This window comes from Cervus canadensis, chromosome 5, assembly GCF_019320065.1.
Source record: "Cervus canadensis isolate Bull #8, Minnesota chromosome 5, ASM1932006v1, whole genome shotgun sequence".
Lineage (NCBI taxonomy): Eukaryota > Metazoa > Chordata > Mammalia > Artiodactyla > Cervidae > Cervus > Cervus canadensis.
In genome coordinates this window covers 24,345,394-24,367,286 of record NC_057390.1, presented here as the reverse complement: position 1 = coordinate 24,367,286, position 21,893 = coordinate 24,345,394, and the positions used below count along the sequence as shown (strand labels likewise).

General features: G+C 37.0%; 1 protein-coding gene across 10 annotated transcripts in view; it reads right to left on the bottom strand.

Moving 5' to 3' along the window:
* The window catches only part of MTA3 (metastasis associated 1 family member 3), a 172,133-nt gene that overhangs the window by 70,393 nt on the left and 79,847 nt on the right, over positions 1-21,893 (bottom strand). For all 10 annotated transcript variants that reach the window (XR_006269405.1, XM_043468423.1, XM_043468425.1 and 7 more), the window contains exons 7-8: positions 17,484-17,586; positions 14,040-14,139 (exon numbers count right to left, since the gene is read on the bottom strand). Coding sequence is in view for 9 of the 10 variants with exons in the window: in XM_043468423.1 (XP_043324358.1) it covers positions 14,040-14,139; positions 17,484-17,586 (203 nt within the window). In the remaining variant the exon portion in view is untranslated. The remainder of the gene's footprint in view (positions 1-14,039; positions 14,140-17,483; positions 17,587-21,893) is intronic.

The following is a 21,893-nucleotide window of genomic DNA, read 5'->3' as shown; positions in this document are numbered from 1 at the left end:
TAAGACATCACATATTGCTTTCAAGAAAATGATGATTTGTACCTTTTAAGATATGTATTTAAAAAAAAAATGTATTCACTTCTTAGAGCGACAAATGGCTAGATCTTCTAACCATGAAGATCTAGGACCTCCAAGAATTAAAATGGGAACCCAGTTAAGTTTTACCATCCTTTTGGTTCAAAGTGCCAGAGTCACTTCAGCTATTGTATAAGGCTGGCACAGCCTTCTTTGACAAGGGAAAAACACAGAGGATGTATAAGAGAGTGAGAAAAAATATTTTCAGGTTGTATTAAGAGAATGATATACTAGGAATGACAGCTGGAGGAAAAACACCATGAAACAGAATGATGGTTAAGACAAAATTACACATCCATGTTAAACAAAACAAAACAAACAAAATAATATATCCATGTAAAAACAGTAACTTGGTTGAAATTCTGTAAGACCAAGAACAGATGACCAGGCTTGCTTGAAACAGCTACCTAGGCCAGTGTGGATTTCATACATATTCCAAAGGTGAGTGATCTGAAAAGCAATTAGAAAGGGAGGAAATATAAATTTGGGTAGTATAACTGGCTTTTTTCAAAAGTACCTTGGGTCTAGCTTATTTTAAAAAGATTCGTTCACAATATGCACACATATTTGTATGTGTAGGAGGAAAACTGCAGAACAGGACGGTTGGCTCTGTGTCGAGATAAGCATGTAGGTGTGGCGCAGATGTGGTTGGTGATCAAATCCTTGCCAAGTGGGAGCTAGTTCTGTTTAAGCTTTCTAACATGTGAAAGCCACGTGTTAAACCTTTTACACAAAGTATCTTCTGATAATTAACTAAAAATTTCACAAATGGGGAGAGAGCCACATCTATGTTTTACTTTGGTCACCTGACATGAAGAACCGACTCATTGGAAAAGACTCTAAAGATGGGAAAGACTGAAGGCAGAAGAAGGGGACGACAGAGGATGAGATGGTTGGATGGTGTCACTGATGCAATGGACATGAGTTTGAGTAGGCTCCAGAAGTTGGTGATGGACAGGAAAGCCTGGTGTGCTGAAGTCCATGGGGTTGAAAAGAGTTGGACATGACTGAGCAACTGAACTGAACTGATGTAATAAAAATTTAGCTATGGTCCTGAAATAACTGGTAGGGGACAGTTCCCTACTGGTACAAAAGCATAAAGTAAGCTCAAATAGCAGCTAATATCTATTAAAGAGAAAAAAAATTGGCTACAATATGACTAAAAAATACGTACTTACACTGTGATAACATTAAGATCTTGAATAGGGTATGGAATATGAATTTGTTGACAGAACAGGCAGAATTTAGGACATGATTAGGAACAGTAATTAACCGCTTTTACAAGGGTTAACACCTCCCCTCAAATCACTGGATTCCACAAAACAAAAACATGTAGAGATTTCATTATCAATTTTCTAGTTATTATCTCAGCTAAGACCACACTGACCATGTGTAGTCTTTTGTTCTGTCACAATCACGGAATAATAACTTCAACTTGCAAGTGAATTTCTTCTCTTCTTACTCTTCTGCAGCAGGGGTTACAAAAATTTTGGAACTGATCTTGATTCTTCACTTGAGTTCTGCAAACTTCAAAATCAACTAAACTGCACCTTTCTAGATAACCTCTCAGTTGACAGATTCAGCAATTTAACTGTACATACACTGTTAATTCACTCTTACACCATCCTTGAAAATAAAAAACTATTGTTTCTAGATAACTGATCTATGAAAATGCAAAGACAAATGTCATTTAGGGATCCCTTCAGTTAATAATATATTCCCATAAACGATGATTTTCAAAACTCCAAATTTTACAGTGCATAACAAAAAAAAATGTTAATGGTATTCAAAAATCAATAGTTATACAAATTAACTGTGTTGAGATTCCTCAGGAGGTACAAGTAATTTTTATAATACACAGGTGCTCTGAAACCAGAAGTCACAGAATTAAATGAGTTTCTCTCAGCTGATATTATACCAACCATTTGAAGCATGAATGGATTTTAAGTCTTTTTGTTCATGTTAGATGAATGAAAATGCCTTTCTTATAGGTACTTTTTAAAATGATGATGGGCTAGTATCTAATAAAGCTTCAAAGTATGAAAAATACCCTAGCCTCTATAAATAACAGTAACCCAAATTCCAAGTGATCAGGTTGTTTTAAAGATTCTGTTCTTTACAGTGTGTTTATATCTCTAAACACTGAAGCAAAGCTTTGCTTTTGAAGACTAGCTCCTGCCTTGTGTCACAAATCAACTGGAAAGAATGGGTTGGACTAAGGGTGACCATAGCTATGAAACCTCCAAGCCCACATTTACACCACAGCCCAGAGGAAAGTGCAGTAATGATCACTATGTGAAGAAAATAAACATCCCATGAGACACAGGCACTGTGGAATGCCTAAGGAATAATTCTGTTAAAATCAATGACCAGAAAGGATCACAAAGGAAACCAGAGGATCATGTTATTTGTTCAGAGTCCATATTAATGCCATCTTTCAGACACACATAGAACTTTCTTCAGAATGAACTTTTGTATAGTTTAATCCAACCCTAAAAAGCCAAGTAAAGCACAAAATATACTTTCTAAAACAGAGTAGACAATTTCCAGTGAAGACTCACAGAAATAAGCTAAGACAAGTCACAAGAGCATGACATATAACCAACAACCTACTGTTTATCAGTAGGATAAAACTACTGTTTTATCAGTTAACTATCTTAACTATCAGTTAAGATAAAAACTCGAAGAGCTAGACATATAAGAGAACACACTGGCTGAGTCCATTTATGTGAATTTTGGGAAAAATAACAATTTATGATGAGAGAAGTCAGAATAATGATTACCTGAGAAGAGGAGATCACTGACTTGGAAGGAACATAAGGGATCCTTGTTCATCATCTAGATCTCAGTGGTGGTTATATGCATGTACATACATGTAAAACTTTATAAGCTGGGCATCTAAGTGTACTTAATATAATTTATTATATGTATATCTCAATTGAAAATAAGATTAAGAACTTAAAACTGAAAATCCTCCCTCCAGCTAAATACTTTGTGAAGACACCATCTTCTAAATAGAGACATAGATACACACAGATACAGAATCCATTCAAAACTAAATTTTAAAAATCATAACAGCTCAGGAAAGCTCTTCTCTCTGCCAAATAGTGGTGAAGGTGTTGTCACATTTCATCTCATTCAAAACAGATGGAGATGACAAACAGAAGTATTTTAGGAGAAAGACTGACAATGAAATCTTGGCAGTGGAATTCTCATCTTTTGTTCATCAAACAGAATTACATTATGGTAAACTGGACTATTGTTCAGCAAATATTCACTCCCTCTGTGGGCCTCCAAGAGAGTGTATTCTTCCATTCTGTTGAGGTTGGGTCTAGCTATGTGACTTGTGTGGCCAACTGGATGTTAATGCTGCGTGACATAACAGAGCCTTGACATGAGTTTGTGCATTTAGACTTGCGCTACTGATGTTTGCCAACAGAAGAAGAGAGAGATACACAGCAGGACCCAACCTACAGTTTCACACCTGAATCAGCCCAGTATAGTTCAGCAGAACCCTAGATAATCTGTAGAGCGGTGTGCAAGATATTAATGCTTGTTGTTTATAAAGCGATGACATTCTGGGCAGTTTAACCTATGTTTTTCCCTTTGGGGAATTAAGAGCTTATTCACCCAAAGCTAGCAGTGCTGTGAGCAGAGCAAACAGCCTACAGCTGCTGCTCCTCTTTGGAATGATCTCAATTTAAGAAAGATTCATCTCCCCCATCTCCTGGGGCAGCCTGCATCCAATGAGGCAGGAGTGTACAGGCTGAGGTCATTCGCACAGCATCAGAGCCCACCTTCTCCCTCTGTTCAATTCTGCCTCCCTCCCTTCTCTTCCACAGGTGTATATCCCAACAGTGCTCCTTAATACATTTCCAGCATTCAAATCTCATTGCAGAATCTGTTTCCCAGGAACTCAACATGTAACATTTTGCCAATGACAAAATGACACCCATATATATTCAGTACTAACTACTGATTTGTTCAGTTAAGAGTTTTACAAAAAATTTTATATGTATAACACCAGCACAATATACAGCATTCAGACTATCAAGTCTATTTTAAAATTAATGAGCATATGGTTTTTTCCAAGTAGAAATAGAAATTCTCATGACTAAACCTCAAACCACCATCAAGGCAAACATTTTTATATTTAAGTAGTATGCCATCCAATTAGTTTTTGCTTCAGTGCACAGCACTCAAAGGAAAAGCCTTCATTCATAATCAGATTTGTGAGGACCTGGTTGTCATTCACTCATATCAATCTATAAGACACCCAGAGACATGTTCTTCTGTGAACTCACACTTTCATTATCATCAAGAGAAAGCTCTAGGTGTGGCAGGCGATGGTAACCCCGTGGCCCTAATGTCACTTCCCACTTACTTTGAGCATAACTGTGGGGTCTTCCCCCCGCTCTGATTCTAGACACAACCCAGACAAACACAGAATACAACTGTGTAGAGACACTGAAGAACAAACAATGCAGGCTAAGATAATTCAGCAAGCGGAGGTATGAGAGGTGAGCTTCCACACAGATCTGAGCTTTTACCTGGAGGGTATTTCTAAACTGCTACAAGAGAGAACAGACCAAACAGAAAGTCAGCTTTGTACTAAGCTAAGGTGAAAATGGGGAGAAGGCAATGGCACCCCACTCCGGTACTCTCGCCTGGAAAATCCCATGGACGGAGGAGCCTGGTAGGCTGCAGTCCATGCGGTTGCTAAGAGTCGGACACGACTGAGTGACTTCACTTTCACATTTCCTTTCACGCATCGGAGAAGGAAATGGCAACCCACTCCAATGTTCTTGCCTAGAGAATCCCAGGGATGGGGAAGCCTGGTGGGCTGCCGTCTATGGGGTCGCACAGAGTTGGACACGACTGACAAGACTTAGCAGCAGCAGCAGCAAGATGAAAATGGGCAAGACCACTTTCACCTCTGAGGGAGCAAAACCCTTGGATATTTCAGGTCTAACTGAGAATTACAATATGTTAAAATAATTGGTATCATACATGTTCTCTGACCACAAGCCCCAAAGCAATTAAGATAGATTTATGAACTGCATTTCCTTGGAAATTAACTCCCAATCAAATGCAAAATTATAAAGTAAATTAGGAAATACTTAGAACCAAGTGATAATGAAAATATTACATATTAAAATATGAGATATATAGGGACATTTATAATCCTAATTACTAATAACAGAAAAGTAGATAAATGATATTAATAAGCTAAAAATTGGTCTTGTAAAGTTGGTATAGGAATATCAGGGTAAAGCCAAAGAAAAGAAGAAGGAAGAAAATAATAAATAGAAAACAAATATACAATAAAGAAAATCAACAAACCTAAAATCTCATTCTTTTAGACAAGAAAAAGAGAATTTTCCAGCAAAACTATCAAGGAAAAAAATAAGAAATGACACATAAACAATAATAGGAATATTCCCAGGTGGCCCAGTGATTAGGATTCCACGCTTTCACTGCAGAGGGCATGGTTTAATTTCTGGTCAGGGAACTAAGACCCCACAAGCTGCATGGCATGGCCAAAACCAGACAAAATTCCTATGAAAGATTATGTTGCTAAATTTGAAAACCTAAGGAAAAACAGAAAATCTCCTGATGTAACTGACCAAATGACTTAGATAGAATAAAAACTTACTCTAATTATTAATCAAATTATAACCATATCCCAAATGGAGGGATTTTCTACAAAGTAAATGACCTATACTCTTCAAAATGCCATGGTCACAAAAGACAAAAAGAGTGAAGAACTGCTCAGGATTGAAAGTAATTAAGGAGATAAGACAACTAAATGCAGTGATTCTCAAGTAGATCTTGGATGAGAAAGAAAATTTTTTTCTCCTGACCTTACTGAGACAACTAGCAAATCTGACTAAAGCCTTTAGATTAGATAACAATATTATATGTTCATTTCCTGAGTCTGAAAACTGTACTGTGGTTAAGTGAGAAACGATCCTTGTTCTTTCAGGAAATACCTCCTCAAATACTTTGAAATAAAGGCACATCTAATCTGTAAGTAAGTAAGTGTTAGTTGCTCAGTCATGCCTGACTCTTTGCAACCCCATGGACTGCAGCCCACCAGGCTCCTCTGTCCCTGAGATTTTCTAGGCAAGGATACTGGAGTGGGTTGCCATTTCCTTCTCCAGGGGATCTTCCCAACCCAGGGATGGAACTCGGGTCTCCTGCACTGCAGGCAGATTCTTTACCGACTGAGCTATAAGGGAAGCCCAAACTTACTCCCAAACAGTTCCGAAATAACAATATGAATATAGAGAAAGAATGATAAAGGAAACATGGTAAATGTTAATATTGGGGAATTAGGGTGAGGAGAGTACAGGAAGTCTTAGTACTATTTTTACATTATCTCAAAATACAAAAATAAAGTTTTAAGAAATGTAACAGCAAGCCTTCATTAACACACACTTATAAATTCAAATCTCTTCACCATGAACCCTCAACAAAGAAGTCAAAACAATTTTCACTATATTGCCCCATAGTTCAATTGTGCAGTGATTTTCTAATGTTTCTTTTATTAGTGTAAAATGCATGGGAGGAAGTCAAGTAAAAGGCAACATACACTGAAAACAAAAAATAAAACAAAAACAAATTTACGCTCAAATTTAAAAGAAAGAGATGGATAAAAAGATGCTTAACACAAGGAAACAACTGCCCCCAAGACAGTTGGAAGTGTCTCTAAGGTCATTTTATATTATTTTAAAATTCTTACCTGCATTAGATCATCAGACAAAATGAAAATGTGCTTAATGTAGTAAAGTACTGCCTTAATACTGTATTTAGAAGGAAGGAAAATTTCATGTTTTGTATGTTTTACTGCAGTGGCAATCCATTAGTTCAAATTCTAATTTTAGTCTTGTATACATGGATACTCAGAAGTACTCTTAAGTTCTAGCAAAATGAGTTTTAAAAATTACATGAATTCTCATTTAATCAATTTTACATTCATTGTGAAGACTAGATTTTTTTTTTAATGTAAGTTGATGCCTAAAATGTTCATTAGATTTATATACTGTACCAAGTACAATTTCTTTAAATGATGTAATGACTGTGATTTCCAAACTGATCTCAATTCGCAGTACCCTCAAAGCCCTAAATGAAGTGTCTGATGTGAACAGGAATCACAAACAAATAGTGAAGTCCATGGTCAACAGCTGGCATTTTAACAGAGTATCTGAGGGATAAAACTACTGTTGGTTAAATAAATTTTCTCTTCTCAGAAAAAGAAGTTATTTTTTCTAAGTTTTTCTTGATGGGAAAATTTTTTTTTTTTAAAAAGTATAGCTTGTTTGAAGCGGAATATCTTTAAACTATAAGTGATTTCCCTGTAACAACTATGTTAAAATGGTTAAAATGTATGGTTAATCATAGCCTAACAATCACATTCAAACTTGATAATCTACTACAATGACAGTAAATATGGCATGAAAAAAACCGTTGCAGTCAATAACGCTATAAAATCAGAGGAAACTAAATGAGACGCAACAAAGATGAGGGGAAGGAAATGTATCATCGTCATCATCAGCTCAACAATAACAACTAATGTTTACTGAGCTCTTTTAATGCGCCCGACACTGTTCTAAATGATCTACAAATATTATCCTGTTTAATCCTCAAGGTGATGCCACAAGGTAAGTCAGAGACAGGCTTTTCTGGAGGCTGAAGGAGGACACTGAGGCACCGCCTGCTTTCTCTTCTAGTGAAGATGGGGCTGCAAGAGCCAGATGAGCTCAGTGTTTGCGAACATCACCTTAAATGAAGGTACAGAAACTGCTGAACACAATCACTTCTGGAATACTGATGGAAGCTCAAAAAGACTTGTGACATAGCAATAAATGAGTTGCCTTCCACCCAATCTGGACAGTCAATGACATGGTGAGCTCTATGCCCCTCAAGAGTATACCAGCCCCAAAGAAAAAAAAAAGACAAAAAAAAAAAGAGTATACCAGCCCCAAGGTATACTCTGGCAAGCCAACGCAGTTCCATCAACTTCTATATGCTTGCATACATATATCAGCAACTAACAGGGGCACGTGTGCATACCCTCTTCTTGTCAATCTATAACCTCAAAGCAGAAAGACTTTATTATTACCATTGCTGAAGAGGAAGCTCAGACACAGTGAGGTTAAACAACTTGCACAAGGCTATATGGACCAAAAGCTACAGAACTAGAGGGAAAAAAAAAGAATAAAAAAAGTACATTCATTTGTATATGAACATTCATGTTCATAGCAGCATTACTCACAGTAGCCAACAACTCAAGCTCCTACTGACAGATGAAGGATAAACAAAATGTAACATATACAAACAATGGATTGTTATTCAGCCTTAAAAGGCAGGAAATGCTGACATATACTACAATATGGGTGAACTCTCTTCAAGACTGTTATGCTGAGCAAGCCACCAAAGGGCAAATATACGGTTCCACTTATATGAGGTACCTAGAGTAATCAAATTCTAAGAGATATAAAGTAGAATGGTGACTGCCAAGGCCTGGGGACTGTTTGAAGGATCTGGGTTTTTACCCTAAGTGCAATGAAAAGACACTAAAGCAAATAAAAAGACACTATCTTATATAAGGTAAGGGACAGCAAAATCAAAGTTGCATTTTTAAAAGATCAGAAATAATATAGAAATTAGAGATGTTCCAGCATGTGATTTTCTCCCTACTAAGTCAACCCTTTCTCAGAACCAGACTTTAGCATCAGGAAACCTAAGTTTCTAGGTTTATGTAAGTTATTTAACCATTATCTCTAATATAGTCCATCCTAAAAGATTTCTAAGGCCCCCCAAAACTCAAAAAGCTTTGAGTCCTATTCTCCCACCTGTTTTGGCACTCAGAGTCCAGACAAAAGAGAAACCTGGTACTTCTGCAAATACCTATTCTCAGAGACAGAGGCTTTCCTCCAGCAATGGCTCCCTAATAATGCACATGGCACCTGGCCCTCCCGGCCACAAGCAGAAAGGAGCAGTCTAGGACATCCACCAGCTATTACTAACTAACCACTTCTTAGCTTACTTTGTTCCAAGGAATTCTGCGTCCACAAAGCAGGAGGAAAGGAGAGTGAATGTGGGGATTGGTATAAACCGATTTTTTTCTTTCTTTGCATATTGTACGAAGTACAATATTGTACTAAGTATATTTAATATTTTAGTGAAATAAACGTGAAATCTATGAAGCCTCTGTGACGTCAATGTTTTAACAAATATAAATCTTATTATATGGCTTAGACTAGTAGGGTTTGAAATTCACAGCCCAGCTATGTTTGTAACAGGTCTCAAAATGAGGAAGTTAGATCCAACAATCCTGCAGGCAGCACAATTACCTGCTCCCAAAATATTACTGGTGATTTGATAAACTGGCATACACTGTCTTGGACAAGCAGATGTGTCAGCTGAAAGCTAACCATAGTCCTCAGAGGACAAGTCACAGAGGAGATCACCCCAACAGGGAACCTAGGTCGCAGCAGCTCCACAACCCAGCCCTTCTCTGTGCTCTCCAGATCCATGGTCTGGTCACCTGATAGAGAAAGGTACTAACCTGTGGGTCTGTGAACAACGAAAGCAAAATGAGAATCCAAATCTTCAAATTCAACTAAATGATGAAGCCATTTTCATTTAATGGCACAAAACAATTTAGCAACCTTTTGCACACTGTTCTTGGAAACAATGTGCAAAACTCTTTTATCAACATAATATTAATTTTAAACCACTGCCATTCATTTTTTTAGAAATGCCTTAAGATCTCATATTTTAGCATCAAAGTAGTAGGCCCGGACACCACTGGGCAAACAGGATTAAAGGTGAAGGCATGGCCTCTGAAATAACAAGAGGCACCCTGCTTTCAAGACTTCTAAAAAGATGTCAATTTTATGCAACTGAAAGTAATACAATCTCAACACAAGAACATACAGAAAGTCCAAGTGAAGTTGAACCTAGACTAGGTAAAGCAGGAAACCAAGACACATAAATGTTGTAGACAAAAACAACCAGTCTTCAGCATTGCCTGATCCAAGACAGACAACCATGATGTTTAAACTCAAGCTACTTTAACAAGAACAAACCAGAAGAGGTAATCTGACGGAGAGAACTCCTCAGGAGTCAAGATCCAGATCCTGTCTCTTAAACCAGCTGTACAAACAAGCTGTATACAAACCCAATTTCCTAAGCCTCTGAGCATACTGATGCTTAAAAAAAGTATAATACAACACATAATTTAAGATAATAGTGTAATTAAAAAGTGACTCCAAAGTGCTAAATACTAAACAAAATAAAAACAGAAGAAATGATAACAACCGGAGGGTGTGAAAGTACCTACCTAGATGGCATGCAATACACAAATATTAAAAAAAAACACCACCACAGACACACACACACACACCATATAGTTAAACTAATTAAGATATAAAGATTGTATCCCCTTTAAAATATTTCTTTTTACAATGGCCTTCAACGAACAAAAACAAATACTGCCCTCTTCTCAAAGAAATTCATACATTGTCCCACCAGTTACCAGCAGTGGGAAGCAGAGAGCCGCCGCAGCTGTGAGTCAAGAGCCCACACACCTGCTCTTCACCTGTCAGACTGAACTTAAGGCAAATCCCAGCCCCAGCTGTCTTGTCACAAGAGCCCTGTCCCATCTCAGGAACTGGCTTTGTAGTCTCACTCCTCAGTGTAGAGGAAATTTGCTGGATTACAAAAGAGATAGCAACCCCCTCCTTAATAATCTGGGAACCATTATAAGAACATTGTCAAATCACAAGAGACTGACTACATAAGTGACAGTTTCTCTATACAAGGCAAAATCATGCAACATTAGAAAAAAATTTGCAGATTCTTATATGAAACAGTGTTATGTTATAGTGTTAGGAAAAACATGAGGTAGAGGGGAGGCACAGTATAAAACGCTCTTTTTAAATGACTTCAACTCTACGTTAAAAACAAAGTCATGTGGAACTTATTATCAGTATCAAAATTTATTATAATATGGTGCTTTCACAGGGACAAATAGGTCAATGAAACAAGAGACCAGATTAAGAATCCTAAGCATTTTTAGGATCATGAAATAAGATAGAAGAGGCATTACAAAATTCTGAGGCAACAACAAATTCAATAAAAGATGCTGGAATAATTAATTTTCCATGTGGAGAAAAAAATGAGACTGCTACCTCACTTCATTCTTAAAAACATAAACTCCAAATGTATTCGTCTTACATACGAAAAAAACTTTAAAACTATTAGAAAAAAACAGAACAATAATATAAGTGAAGAATGGACAAAGGATACATTAATCTAAAATACTAAAAAGAAAAAAATCTGAAGAGTCAATATGAAAACATGCTAAGCCTCATTAAGTACTCATGGAATTATAAATTAAAATAAAATAGTGTGAGATTAGTAAAAAATTTTAGTCTGAACATACCAAGTGTCCAAGCGTTGAAGACAATGTAAGGAAATGGAGGTAGAAAGAAGTACAGTCATTAACTGCTTATAGGATTACAAATTTCTAGTATGGCGTATAGAATAATTTTGACGCATGTGGTCAAACTGAAAATGAGCACTATCCTATGAATCACCATGAATAATTATTCCAATTCTAATTACAGCCTGGAAAGCTGGCACACATGCTCAGAAAGGATATGTGTTAGAATTCCCAATGCAGCGTCATGGGTAATAGCAAAGGGAAAATGCTTTTAAAGCAGTCCAGATGTTCACTGATTGGTAAAAGCATACATACATAATATGGAGTAGTATTCTGTGAAAGAATACTACAAGTATTACCAACCAGTAAAAGTGAGTGAAGGAGGTACATATTTATTAACATGGCGCCATCTCACCAATAAACAAATAGCAAAATGTAACAAAGTAAACGTAAACACATGTAAGACAATGTTTATGTGGTTTTGGAAACATCAATACATAGCACATCTAGAAAAGCAGGACTAGATAGCAGTACACTAGATACAGCAGCTGCCTCTTCTCAGGAGGCAGTGATGAGCAGGGTCAGAGGTACAGAGAGAGGATGGGGAATAACATTAGGGAGAGAATATGAGAGATTTCATCAGTAATACAGCAGTGGAATGGCTCATTGGAAAAGACCCTGATGCTGGGAAGGATTGAGGGCAGGAGGAGAAGGGGAGGACAGAGATGAGATGGTTGGGTGGCATCACCGACTCGACGGACATGAGTTTGAGCAAGCTCCAGGAGTTAGTGATGGACAGGGAGGCCTGGCATGCTGCAGTCCTGGGGTTGCAAAGAGTTGGACACAACTGAGCGACTGAACTGACTGATAGTGGTGGAAAAATCGTTTATTGCAAAGAACTAATAAAATACTAATATCTGCTTTAGGTGGCATTGCATCGTATTTTATCATTATTTTATCCTCTGTGCTATTCTGTAATTTGCTAGTTTATTGTTTACAATGCATAGAAAATCGCCAAAAGGAAACATAACAAAATGATAAGAATATTCCACTTTGGGTAATGAGGACAAAACTTTTCTTTTTTTGGTTGCTGTTGTACTTTATTTTTTAATTTTTTCATAATAAGAATAATTAATTTTAGAATCGGGGAAAATTTTATGTGTACAGATAGTGATTAGATTCCATGTAGTTCTGATTCACACAAACTCACACATATACTTTTGCATCTAAAAGTATTAAGCAACCAAAATACAAATCTATCTTGAAACCTCTAAATTTTCATAAAAAATTAATGTAGAAACAAGATAACAAAACTCTTTTCTATAAACAATATTCTAGTCTTTGAGAAAGGATAAAGAAAAAGGTTCCTTAAAGACTATAGACTATTAATGTTTACACCTCTAATTGTACAAAAATACAAGAAAGCTTTGTAAGAAACAAATTTGTCACACATTCTAGTTCAAGTTTTTATATTATCATGATAAATATCTTGTGTAAAATATTTGAAATTGGAGTATAAAGCAATAAAACCTGTAATTGTACTCCATCAGAAAACAAAATGCTAACTTTTTTGTGTGTCTTTTTTTTTAATTTATTTTCTCATTTATTTTTATTAGTTGGAAGCTAATTATTTTACAATATTGTAGTGATTTTTGCCATACATTGACATGAATCAGCCATGGATTTACTAAAATGCTAATTTTTATTATCTATAACAAATATCAAACAATTTAACCTTGTCAAACCTCAGTTTTCCCGTTTGTACTAATAACATGAGTGTCATACCATGCCTATCTCAGAGGGTGTGGAAATCAACACAGTAAGGCAGTTCAACAGGCAAAAGTATGCAGGTCTGCTTTGATGGAGGGCACAGAGCAAGAAGCAACAGCCAAGCTCCAGCCACAGCAGACATCAGGGGTATAAACCGAATGTGGAAAACCTCATTTGGTCACCAAGGGAAGAAAGGAAATAGTCTTAAAAGAAAGCAACCATAATATAATGAAATAATTGGGGAAAACAGAACTTTTTGCTAATGAACAGACCAAAAAAAAAAAAAAAAACTTTAAATACTGATACTAAATAATGACACAACAAAAGGACTCCTATAGCAATGGTTTCAAGAAATGGTCACTTTCACTTAAACTGTAAAGCACTACATGTGAGCTACAACCATTTACGTACATAGACACAGTACATGAAAAAAGCACAAAAGTCAAGACAGGTGGATCAGAATACTGAACTGTTTTCTCCAAAATGTTTTTTGTTTTTTTTTTAATCATTTTATACCCACTCAGTGAATAGTCGTCATTCTTGCTTGTCTCAATTCACAAACATAAGGGGGTGACTTAGAAATGAGACAGCCCAGTTAACTTACCAGCCAAGCCAAATCAACCTAATAGCAGGCCTTAGAGCCGGGAAGTTCTCAGGTCTATAACATTGCTATATCAGCTTTTAAATTAAACAAGCAGCAGAAGAAATAATAAGCCCCAAATTTCAAACAGCATCTTACCAGGGTGATGTCTCGAGAAGCTGCAGCTGCACTCATATGCAAACTAGGCTGCCTTACAGAACTGCTACAATCAAGGGCTCGAGCAAACGTCCCAACAGCACTGGGTAAACCATAACAACAAAAAGGAAAGATTAAGGCACTGTTGTTCTTTTATCTTGAAAAAAAAAAAAAGTCTGGGTAGTAAACGAACAATTGTAAAAGTCAAACAAGTTCTTTGATGTTTAAGATTCAAATATCAGATAAAAAGTATTCTTTACAATTTAAGAAATGACAAGCCAATTCACTATACATATAGGTCATTACAATTAAATTAAGAAGCTTGTGTGGCATTAACAAGGGAATGATCTATAGTGAAATTTCATGTAGTTAACCATCTGGTATACAACTGTGTTTCCAAAATGAGAAATACATTAGATGCAGAATTTGACTATTACTGTAAAGCAAGTTGTGACCACCTTTTTAGCCCAAATGGTGAAATTCCAGTAATGTTTTTCCCTTGAAATGAGATATCGTCAACTGTAGCAACCTAGTACAACTGTAGCTACATATTCCTTTGAGGAATATGTAACAGATTTCCATTTAAGGAAAGAAAAACAATTATCACAATACTGATTTAAATTTAATGATTTAGAAGGCTTTTCCATATATAGAGAACTCTAACTTCAAGAAATAAAACATGAAGAGAAGATTTCCTCCTTGTTGTCTACGCTTTAACATGTTAGCTGAGGAAGTTTTTTTTTAAGGTTTTAATTAAAATATAAAACACGTGCAAAAAGCACACATTGTACCACTCTTTGGATACCACAAAGTCAATGCATCCACGTCAGCAGCATGCAGGTCAAGACTCTGACCTGACAGCACTCAGGTGCCTGTGTTCCTTCCCAGTCACCACGCGTCCCCAAGGGGAGCAAGCATCCCAGATTCTAACACCCAAGGTAAGTTTTGCTCAAGAGAGAACTTAAACAGAATCACGCACTGCGCACTCTTCATAACCAGCTTCTTTTGCTCAAAACCATGTTTGTGGGCTCACCCGTGCTGCCTGTTGTAGCTGTGTCCATTCATCTTCCTTGCTGTGGAGCATTACTTGGCGTGGTGTCCCACCCCAACCCTGCTGTTGATGAACATTTGTTTCCAGTCTGGGGCTACTATGGATAGTGCCACTGCTGCCATCTTCATACATATATTTTGGCACACAGATGTATGCATTTCTGCTGGGTATATATTTAGGACTGAAACTTTAGGGATGTGTGTGTTAGATGACAGCAAACAGTTTTCCAGAGCAGCTGTACCAACTTGCACTACAACCAATAGGATATGTGGGTACTGGTTGCCCCACCTCTGCACCAATGCTTGACACTGGAATGTGCAGTGGTACTTAACTGGGTCTTAATTTGTACTTAGATTTTTTTTTTTAAAAAAAACAAAACTTGAAAAAGATACGGGGAGTATCTCCTTGGTGCCTCTCATGCTGGCTTCAAGAGAAAAGAAAACATGGCCCTTGGCAATCAGGAAAAGGAAAGAACAATAAAAATCAAATCTGAAACTGCAAAGCCTACTAAATAAACCAAAATCCAGGTAACCTGTCTGGAGACTCCAGGCCAGCGATTCCACCAATGATTCAGTCCCAAATCTTCATTTCAGTCTCATCTATTTCACTGATTGGCTCCTCCCCAGCAACGTACACCAACCAAGTCTCCTCATCCAATCAGTTAGTGGCTAGGCATCTGGGCTCTGGAGTCTGAATGCCTAGCCACCGATAACAGTGCCTAACTTCCATGGTGACCAACACTATGAACAGTACAAAGGATGGGCTAAGGGCTTCTGTCCTTTGCATTATGACAAACATCCAACAAAAAATTAGAGAATATAATGGAGATGATTATAATTATGTCCAGATCTACCTCACTCTAATATTTTGCCATGTTTGAAGCAATAAATATATACTGTACAGCACAGGGAAATACAGCCATTACTCTGAAATAACTTTAGATGGAATATAATCTATAAAAATACTGAAACACTATGTTGTACACCTGAAACTAATATACTATTGTAAATCCAACATATTTCAATAAAATAAATCAAAAACTAAGCTAAAAAGATAATATTTTGCCACATCTGGTTCATTCTTTAAGGAAATAAATATTATAAATTTCGTTAGAGCCCCCATATACATTCCCAGAACTCATACATGCATACATAATATGCATGTGCATACATAAGCCCATTAATGAAATAATAAGACATTGTTTGCATGTTGTAAACTTTTTCTTTTTTTAAAGTCTTTATTGAATTTGTTACAATATTGCTTCTGATTTTTTGGTGACAGGCATGTGGGATCTTAACTCCCCAACTAGGGTTTGAACCCATACCCCCTTCATTGGAAGGCAAAGTCTTAACCACTGGACCACCAGGGAAGACCCCACTGTAAACTATTTTTATCAGTTGATCATACTTTTTCTTTATTCAACACTATTTTTGAGGTTTATCTCTGCTATGTATAGCCCTATTTCATTCTTTTAATTGCTGTAAATTAAATTCATTTTAATTGTTGTAAATACTCCATTACTAAATAAACCTCAATTCACTCATCAACTGCTTGCTGGTGTACTTTTAGGTTTTTTCCAATTTTTTTGCTATGACAATGCTATGATAATATCTTTTACTTCTGTTTTGCCGCAATTCCTTCAAGAATATCATTTACTTTTATAATTGAGAAAATAAAACTAAACTTCTAAAAAACAAAACAAAAAAACTAGACTTCTATCCCATTCTTTTCTCAAGAAAAGGGGCAGGGGGCACACAAGACAGTCAGGGAGCCAGACTTAGAACTCCTAAGGAAAGCCTTACACCTAGCGACCGACCTTACTCACATGTGGTTGCAATCAGAGGGGCACATTATTATTTACACCTGGAGAGTCCCTCATGTGGAGAAGGAAATGGCAACCCACTCCAGTGTCCTTGCCTGGAAATCCCAGGGACGGGGGAGCCTGGTGGGCTGCCGTCTATGGGGTGGCAGAGTCGGACACGACTGAAGCGACTTAGCCGCAGCAGCAGCAGCAGCAGTCCCTCACGGGCTTAAAGGAGATCACTACTTTAATTAAAGTTACGGGATTTCAGCTGTTGAATTTCTTCTTTATAATTTTTTGCAGTGCTGAAATTTTTACAAGGAGCATTTATTTTCTTAATAAAAATTAATCTATTTTCATTTTTAAAACAAAAACTAATGCCAATAAATCAATATTATTAAAATAAATCACAGTATTTAGGAAGTAGTGTGATACATATTAGGCTTTCTTACACAGAAGAATACAACCAATGAAAAAAAGTAGAACACAAAGAAAGGAAAACTCACAAATTTTCTATGAATTCTTTCATATTACAAATATATATGTGAGTGTGTGTGTATATATATATATCTTGACTCAACAGCGCCATACTCACCGGGCTACAACTAAAAATTGGTCAATCTGTCGGTCTGTAAGTGGGCTATTTGGGTCCCAAACCTTCACTTCCAATTTTGACTGTTCTCTCTCATCTGATTCTCCTGTCCAAGAAGAAAGAAAAGGGAGTCTTGTTACTCACAAGGCACATACACTGTCACATATGATTGATGATTGTGGTCACCACGACTTTAAAACTGTAAGGTAAATGTTCATGGTTTGTGTACATTTCTTCAGATAGCAGATGTAGAACACTCTGTAAAGAGAATGTTGATAACACAACCAAACTAACCATGTGATGTCTTCACTTAGTCATTAACATGTCTTTCCTGAGTATTCACATGTGTGAGGCTCCAAGCCTTGCTAAAGGAGATAGACACACAGAAGAAAGCTCTCTTGCAAGACATTCAAATGATGGTAAAACTTACTCATAAAGAACTATGACACAAACGAATAGGAACAGGTGTCGCAGAGACATACACATATGACTGCAAGATCCTGAAGAGGACAGAAATCATTTCAGGCTAGCTAGGGAATGATGTCATGCAGGAGGTGGCATTCCTGCTAAAAAACTGAAGGGTGTGGATGCACTGGCAGGGGGAGAGAACTGAAAGTAAATGAGAATAGGAACAAAGTCATGGGGTTTTAGGATGTGGCAGGAAAGTAGCAAACTTTGTCAGGAGTGCATGTATCAAAGGGAACGAGAAGAGACAGCTGTTAAGAAGTGGGTTATAAAAATACTACTGAAGATGCTGCACAGAGTTTCTGAATAGATGTCTGTCTGGAAGTAATACGACGCCTTTGCCTTGTTAGCAGGAGAGTGTCAGAGCGAGAACCAAATTTCACATCTTACACTTAGCAATGGAGTAATCTGCTCTACAGAGATATGTGATATAGACAGAGAGACAAGGTATTGACAGGGATAATAAAGAGCCTAGAGAGGATATTTAGGGATATCAATGACAGACTGGTATAACGGGAAGGTTTCCAGCCTTGAGAATTACATAGACAGTGCTGGCATTAACAGAGAGAAGGAAACAATCAAAAGACTGAGGAAAAGACTGAGGCTAATACAAGATGCTTTCTTTTAGGAATGTGTCACAAGGAGATAGACCATCATGCAAGATTTCATGTTAGGACAAAGGATAGTAATGGATGTGGCAGGCAACTGGATTCTAATTTACAGCTATGACTTTCCTATCAGGCTAGAGACTGGTCTGGGCTTTGTTTTGGTTTTGATCACGGCATCTTAATCTCAAGCAGAGTGACTTGCGCTGAATGACAGACTGTGAGGCTGAACAGCCCCTGGTGACTGATGAATCCAGGCTATGGGCTTATGATGTGTTCCCTCCTAGGCCGGGAGGAAGCAGGAGCTGAGGTTCAAAAGGAGAAGGGGGCCCCAGAATCCCCACCCCAACCATCTGCAGTCTGCTAATTACAGCCACTGCCCTCAGGGTCAGGGGGCGGGGTGGGCCTGTCCATCTTGCTCCCTCTGCAAAGGCAGGTAGATAACCAGAGAGAGAACTGCCACCACCAACAAAAAGAAGGGCAAACAGACCAGACTGAATACTAGTCCAAAGACATATAAGGTGTTTAAAAGGATTTTGGTTTTCATTATTTTTCCTTACAACACATGCTGAGCCACAACATTTAACTGATTCATTTTAAAAAACCAGTTACAAACCCAAAAGTCTGTAAACATGAAACTTTTGAAAGAAAAATGAAGCAATTGTACTTCCCTGTGTCTTCAAGAAACACACTTTTAAGTAAGATGAACAGTAAAAAAAAAAAAATTAAATCTACATTTGTAATCTATATTTTCAAATAATACAAAATGAAATCAAGATGATATTCAATATGAAGCCCCTTCTATTATATATCCCAGGATGTAAGGCTAATAAAACTGACATTGACTTTTCAAATTCAAGTTAGTTAAACTGATAAACTTCAATCCTATCCATTCATTTTGTAGCATACATAATAAAGAGAATTCAGTATAAGAATTCTAAATAAAATTGCTATAAACAATAATAAAACACTCTTGAGTGTCTTTCTACTAACAACTGAAACATACAATACCATGGGATGGGAACAAAAACAACAACAACAACAAATACAGAATGTTCTATTTAAAGTCACTCTAGAGAATTCCCCATTTTGGATTCATCACATAATATTTATATCAGTTTAATCCCTTTTCACAAGGGAAAATCTTTTAAGAAGCTCTAGAATCTTATAACCAAATACTCAACAAAGCTAACAGCAATCTGGAGAATGGTCTTGGGGAATGTACTATAAGCCAAAAGCAGAACCAAGATGAATTCTATACTCTGGTCATGTTCATTCTAGTCACTGCAATAATCTCACTTTCTTCCTCCATTTATGATAATCTGGGCAATTCCAATCTGCTCTGGTCCCACATTCACCTATGAAGATCTCTCTAATCTGTGAATTCCTACAAACTGTATTTACCAACTAATTACATATAGCATCCTATTTTCTGCTTCATACGTTCCTCTTCATAATTTTGAAAAAATATAGATTCAGCGATGATTTTAAATGTTTGCTGTAACCCTTCAACTACAGTTTAAGATTTCTAGAAAGTAATGACAAACTACTTCTTAAGTATGCCCCCAAAGAGCACAAAATGTTCTTCAAAGACTGGAAGAACTAAGGCTGTATGAAGATAGCATCTTACAGATCCTTTGAAGGACAATTAGATATATTCTTTGTTCTAAATATAATTCATTTTCTCTACAACAACCATCAGAATATATTATATTCAATTCAGAAACACAGATGCCATTTATCACCATTTTTATTAACGTTATAAAAGTTCTGGGCACTGTTTTAAGTTATGCATCAAAGGAAAGTTACTAGAAACAAAAACTGGGTGATATAACTTCTATGTGGAATCTTAAAAGCCAAACTCCTAAATACAGAGTAGAATGGTGGTGATGGGGGCTGGAAAGGGGGTTGGGGGGAATAGGGAGATTTTGTTTCAGCAGACACACTTAAAATAGTAGGCAATGCAGGGACCAGTGATTACAGACAGCAACACCGTTACTATCAGCATAAACTTCAAAGTTGCTAAGAGCCTACATCTTTGCTCCCACCACAAAAAAGAAGTAATAATTATATGACACGATAGATAGCTAACGCTTTGGTGGTAATCAAACTGCACCATATAAATGTAATCATATGAAAACATTAAACATACACTGTTATATGACAATTATATCTCAATAAAAATAGGTTTTAAAAATAAATTATAAGTAAAATTTAAAAAATGAATATATAAAACTCAATGGCATTCCAAAGAGAATGAAAACAAAAATGTAAAAAAATAAAATTATATAAATAAATCACATATATTATGGCAACAAAAATATAAAATACTAAGAAACAAAATTGAAAGTGGTGTTAGTGGTAAAGAACCTATCTGCCAATGCAGGAGACATTAGACACATGGGTTAGAACCCTGGGTCCAGGAGACCGCCTGGAGAAGGGAATGGTCCACTCCTGTATTCTCGTCTGCAGAGTCCCATGGGCAGAGGAGCCTGGTGGCTACAGCCCCTGGGGCTGCAAAGAGTTGGACCTGACTGAAGCAACTTAGCATTTGTGTTTATATAAAGAAATTACAAGACTTTCAGAAAGTAAAAGATGACAAATACAGAAGATTTCAAGATCTTCAGTTCAGTTCAGTTCAGGTGCTCAATCATGTCTGCCTCTTGAGGACCCCATGGACTCTAGCACACCAGACTTCCCTGTCCATCACCAACTCCCAGAGCTTGCTCAAACTCATGACCATCGAGTTGGTGATGTCAATCAACCATCTTATCCCCTGTCCTCCCCTTCTCCTCCTGCTTTCAATCTTTTCCAGCATCAGGGTCTTTTCCAAGGAGTCAATTCTTCGCATCAGGTGACCAAAGTATTGGAGTTTCAGCCTCAGCATCAGTCCTTAAAATGAACATCCAGGACTGATTTCCTTTATGATTGACTGGTTGGATCTTCTTGCAGATCAAGGGACTCTCAAGAGTTTTCTCCAACACCACAATTCAAAAGCATCAATTCTTCAGCACTCAGCTTTCTTTATATTCCAATTCTCACATCCATACATGACTACTGGAAAAACCATAGCTTGAACTAGATGGACTTTTGTTGGCAAAGTAATGTCTCTGCTTTTTAATATGCTGTCTAGGTTGGTCATAGCTTTTCTTCCAAGGAGCAAGTGTCTTTTAATTTCATGGCTGAAGTCACCATCTGCAGTGATTTTGGAGCCCCCAAAAATAAAGTCTCTGTTTCCATTGTTTCCCCATCTATTTGCCATGAAGTGATGGGACCAGATGCCATGATCTTCGTTTTCTGAATGTTGAGCTTTAAGCCAGCTTTTCCATTCTCCTCTTTCACT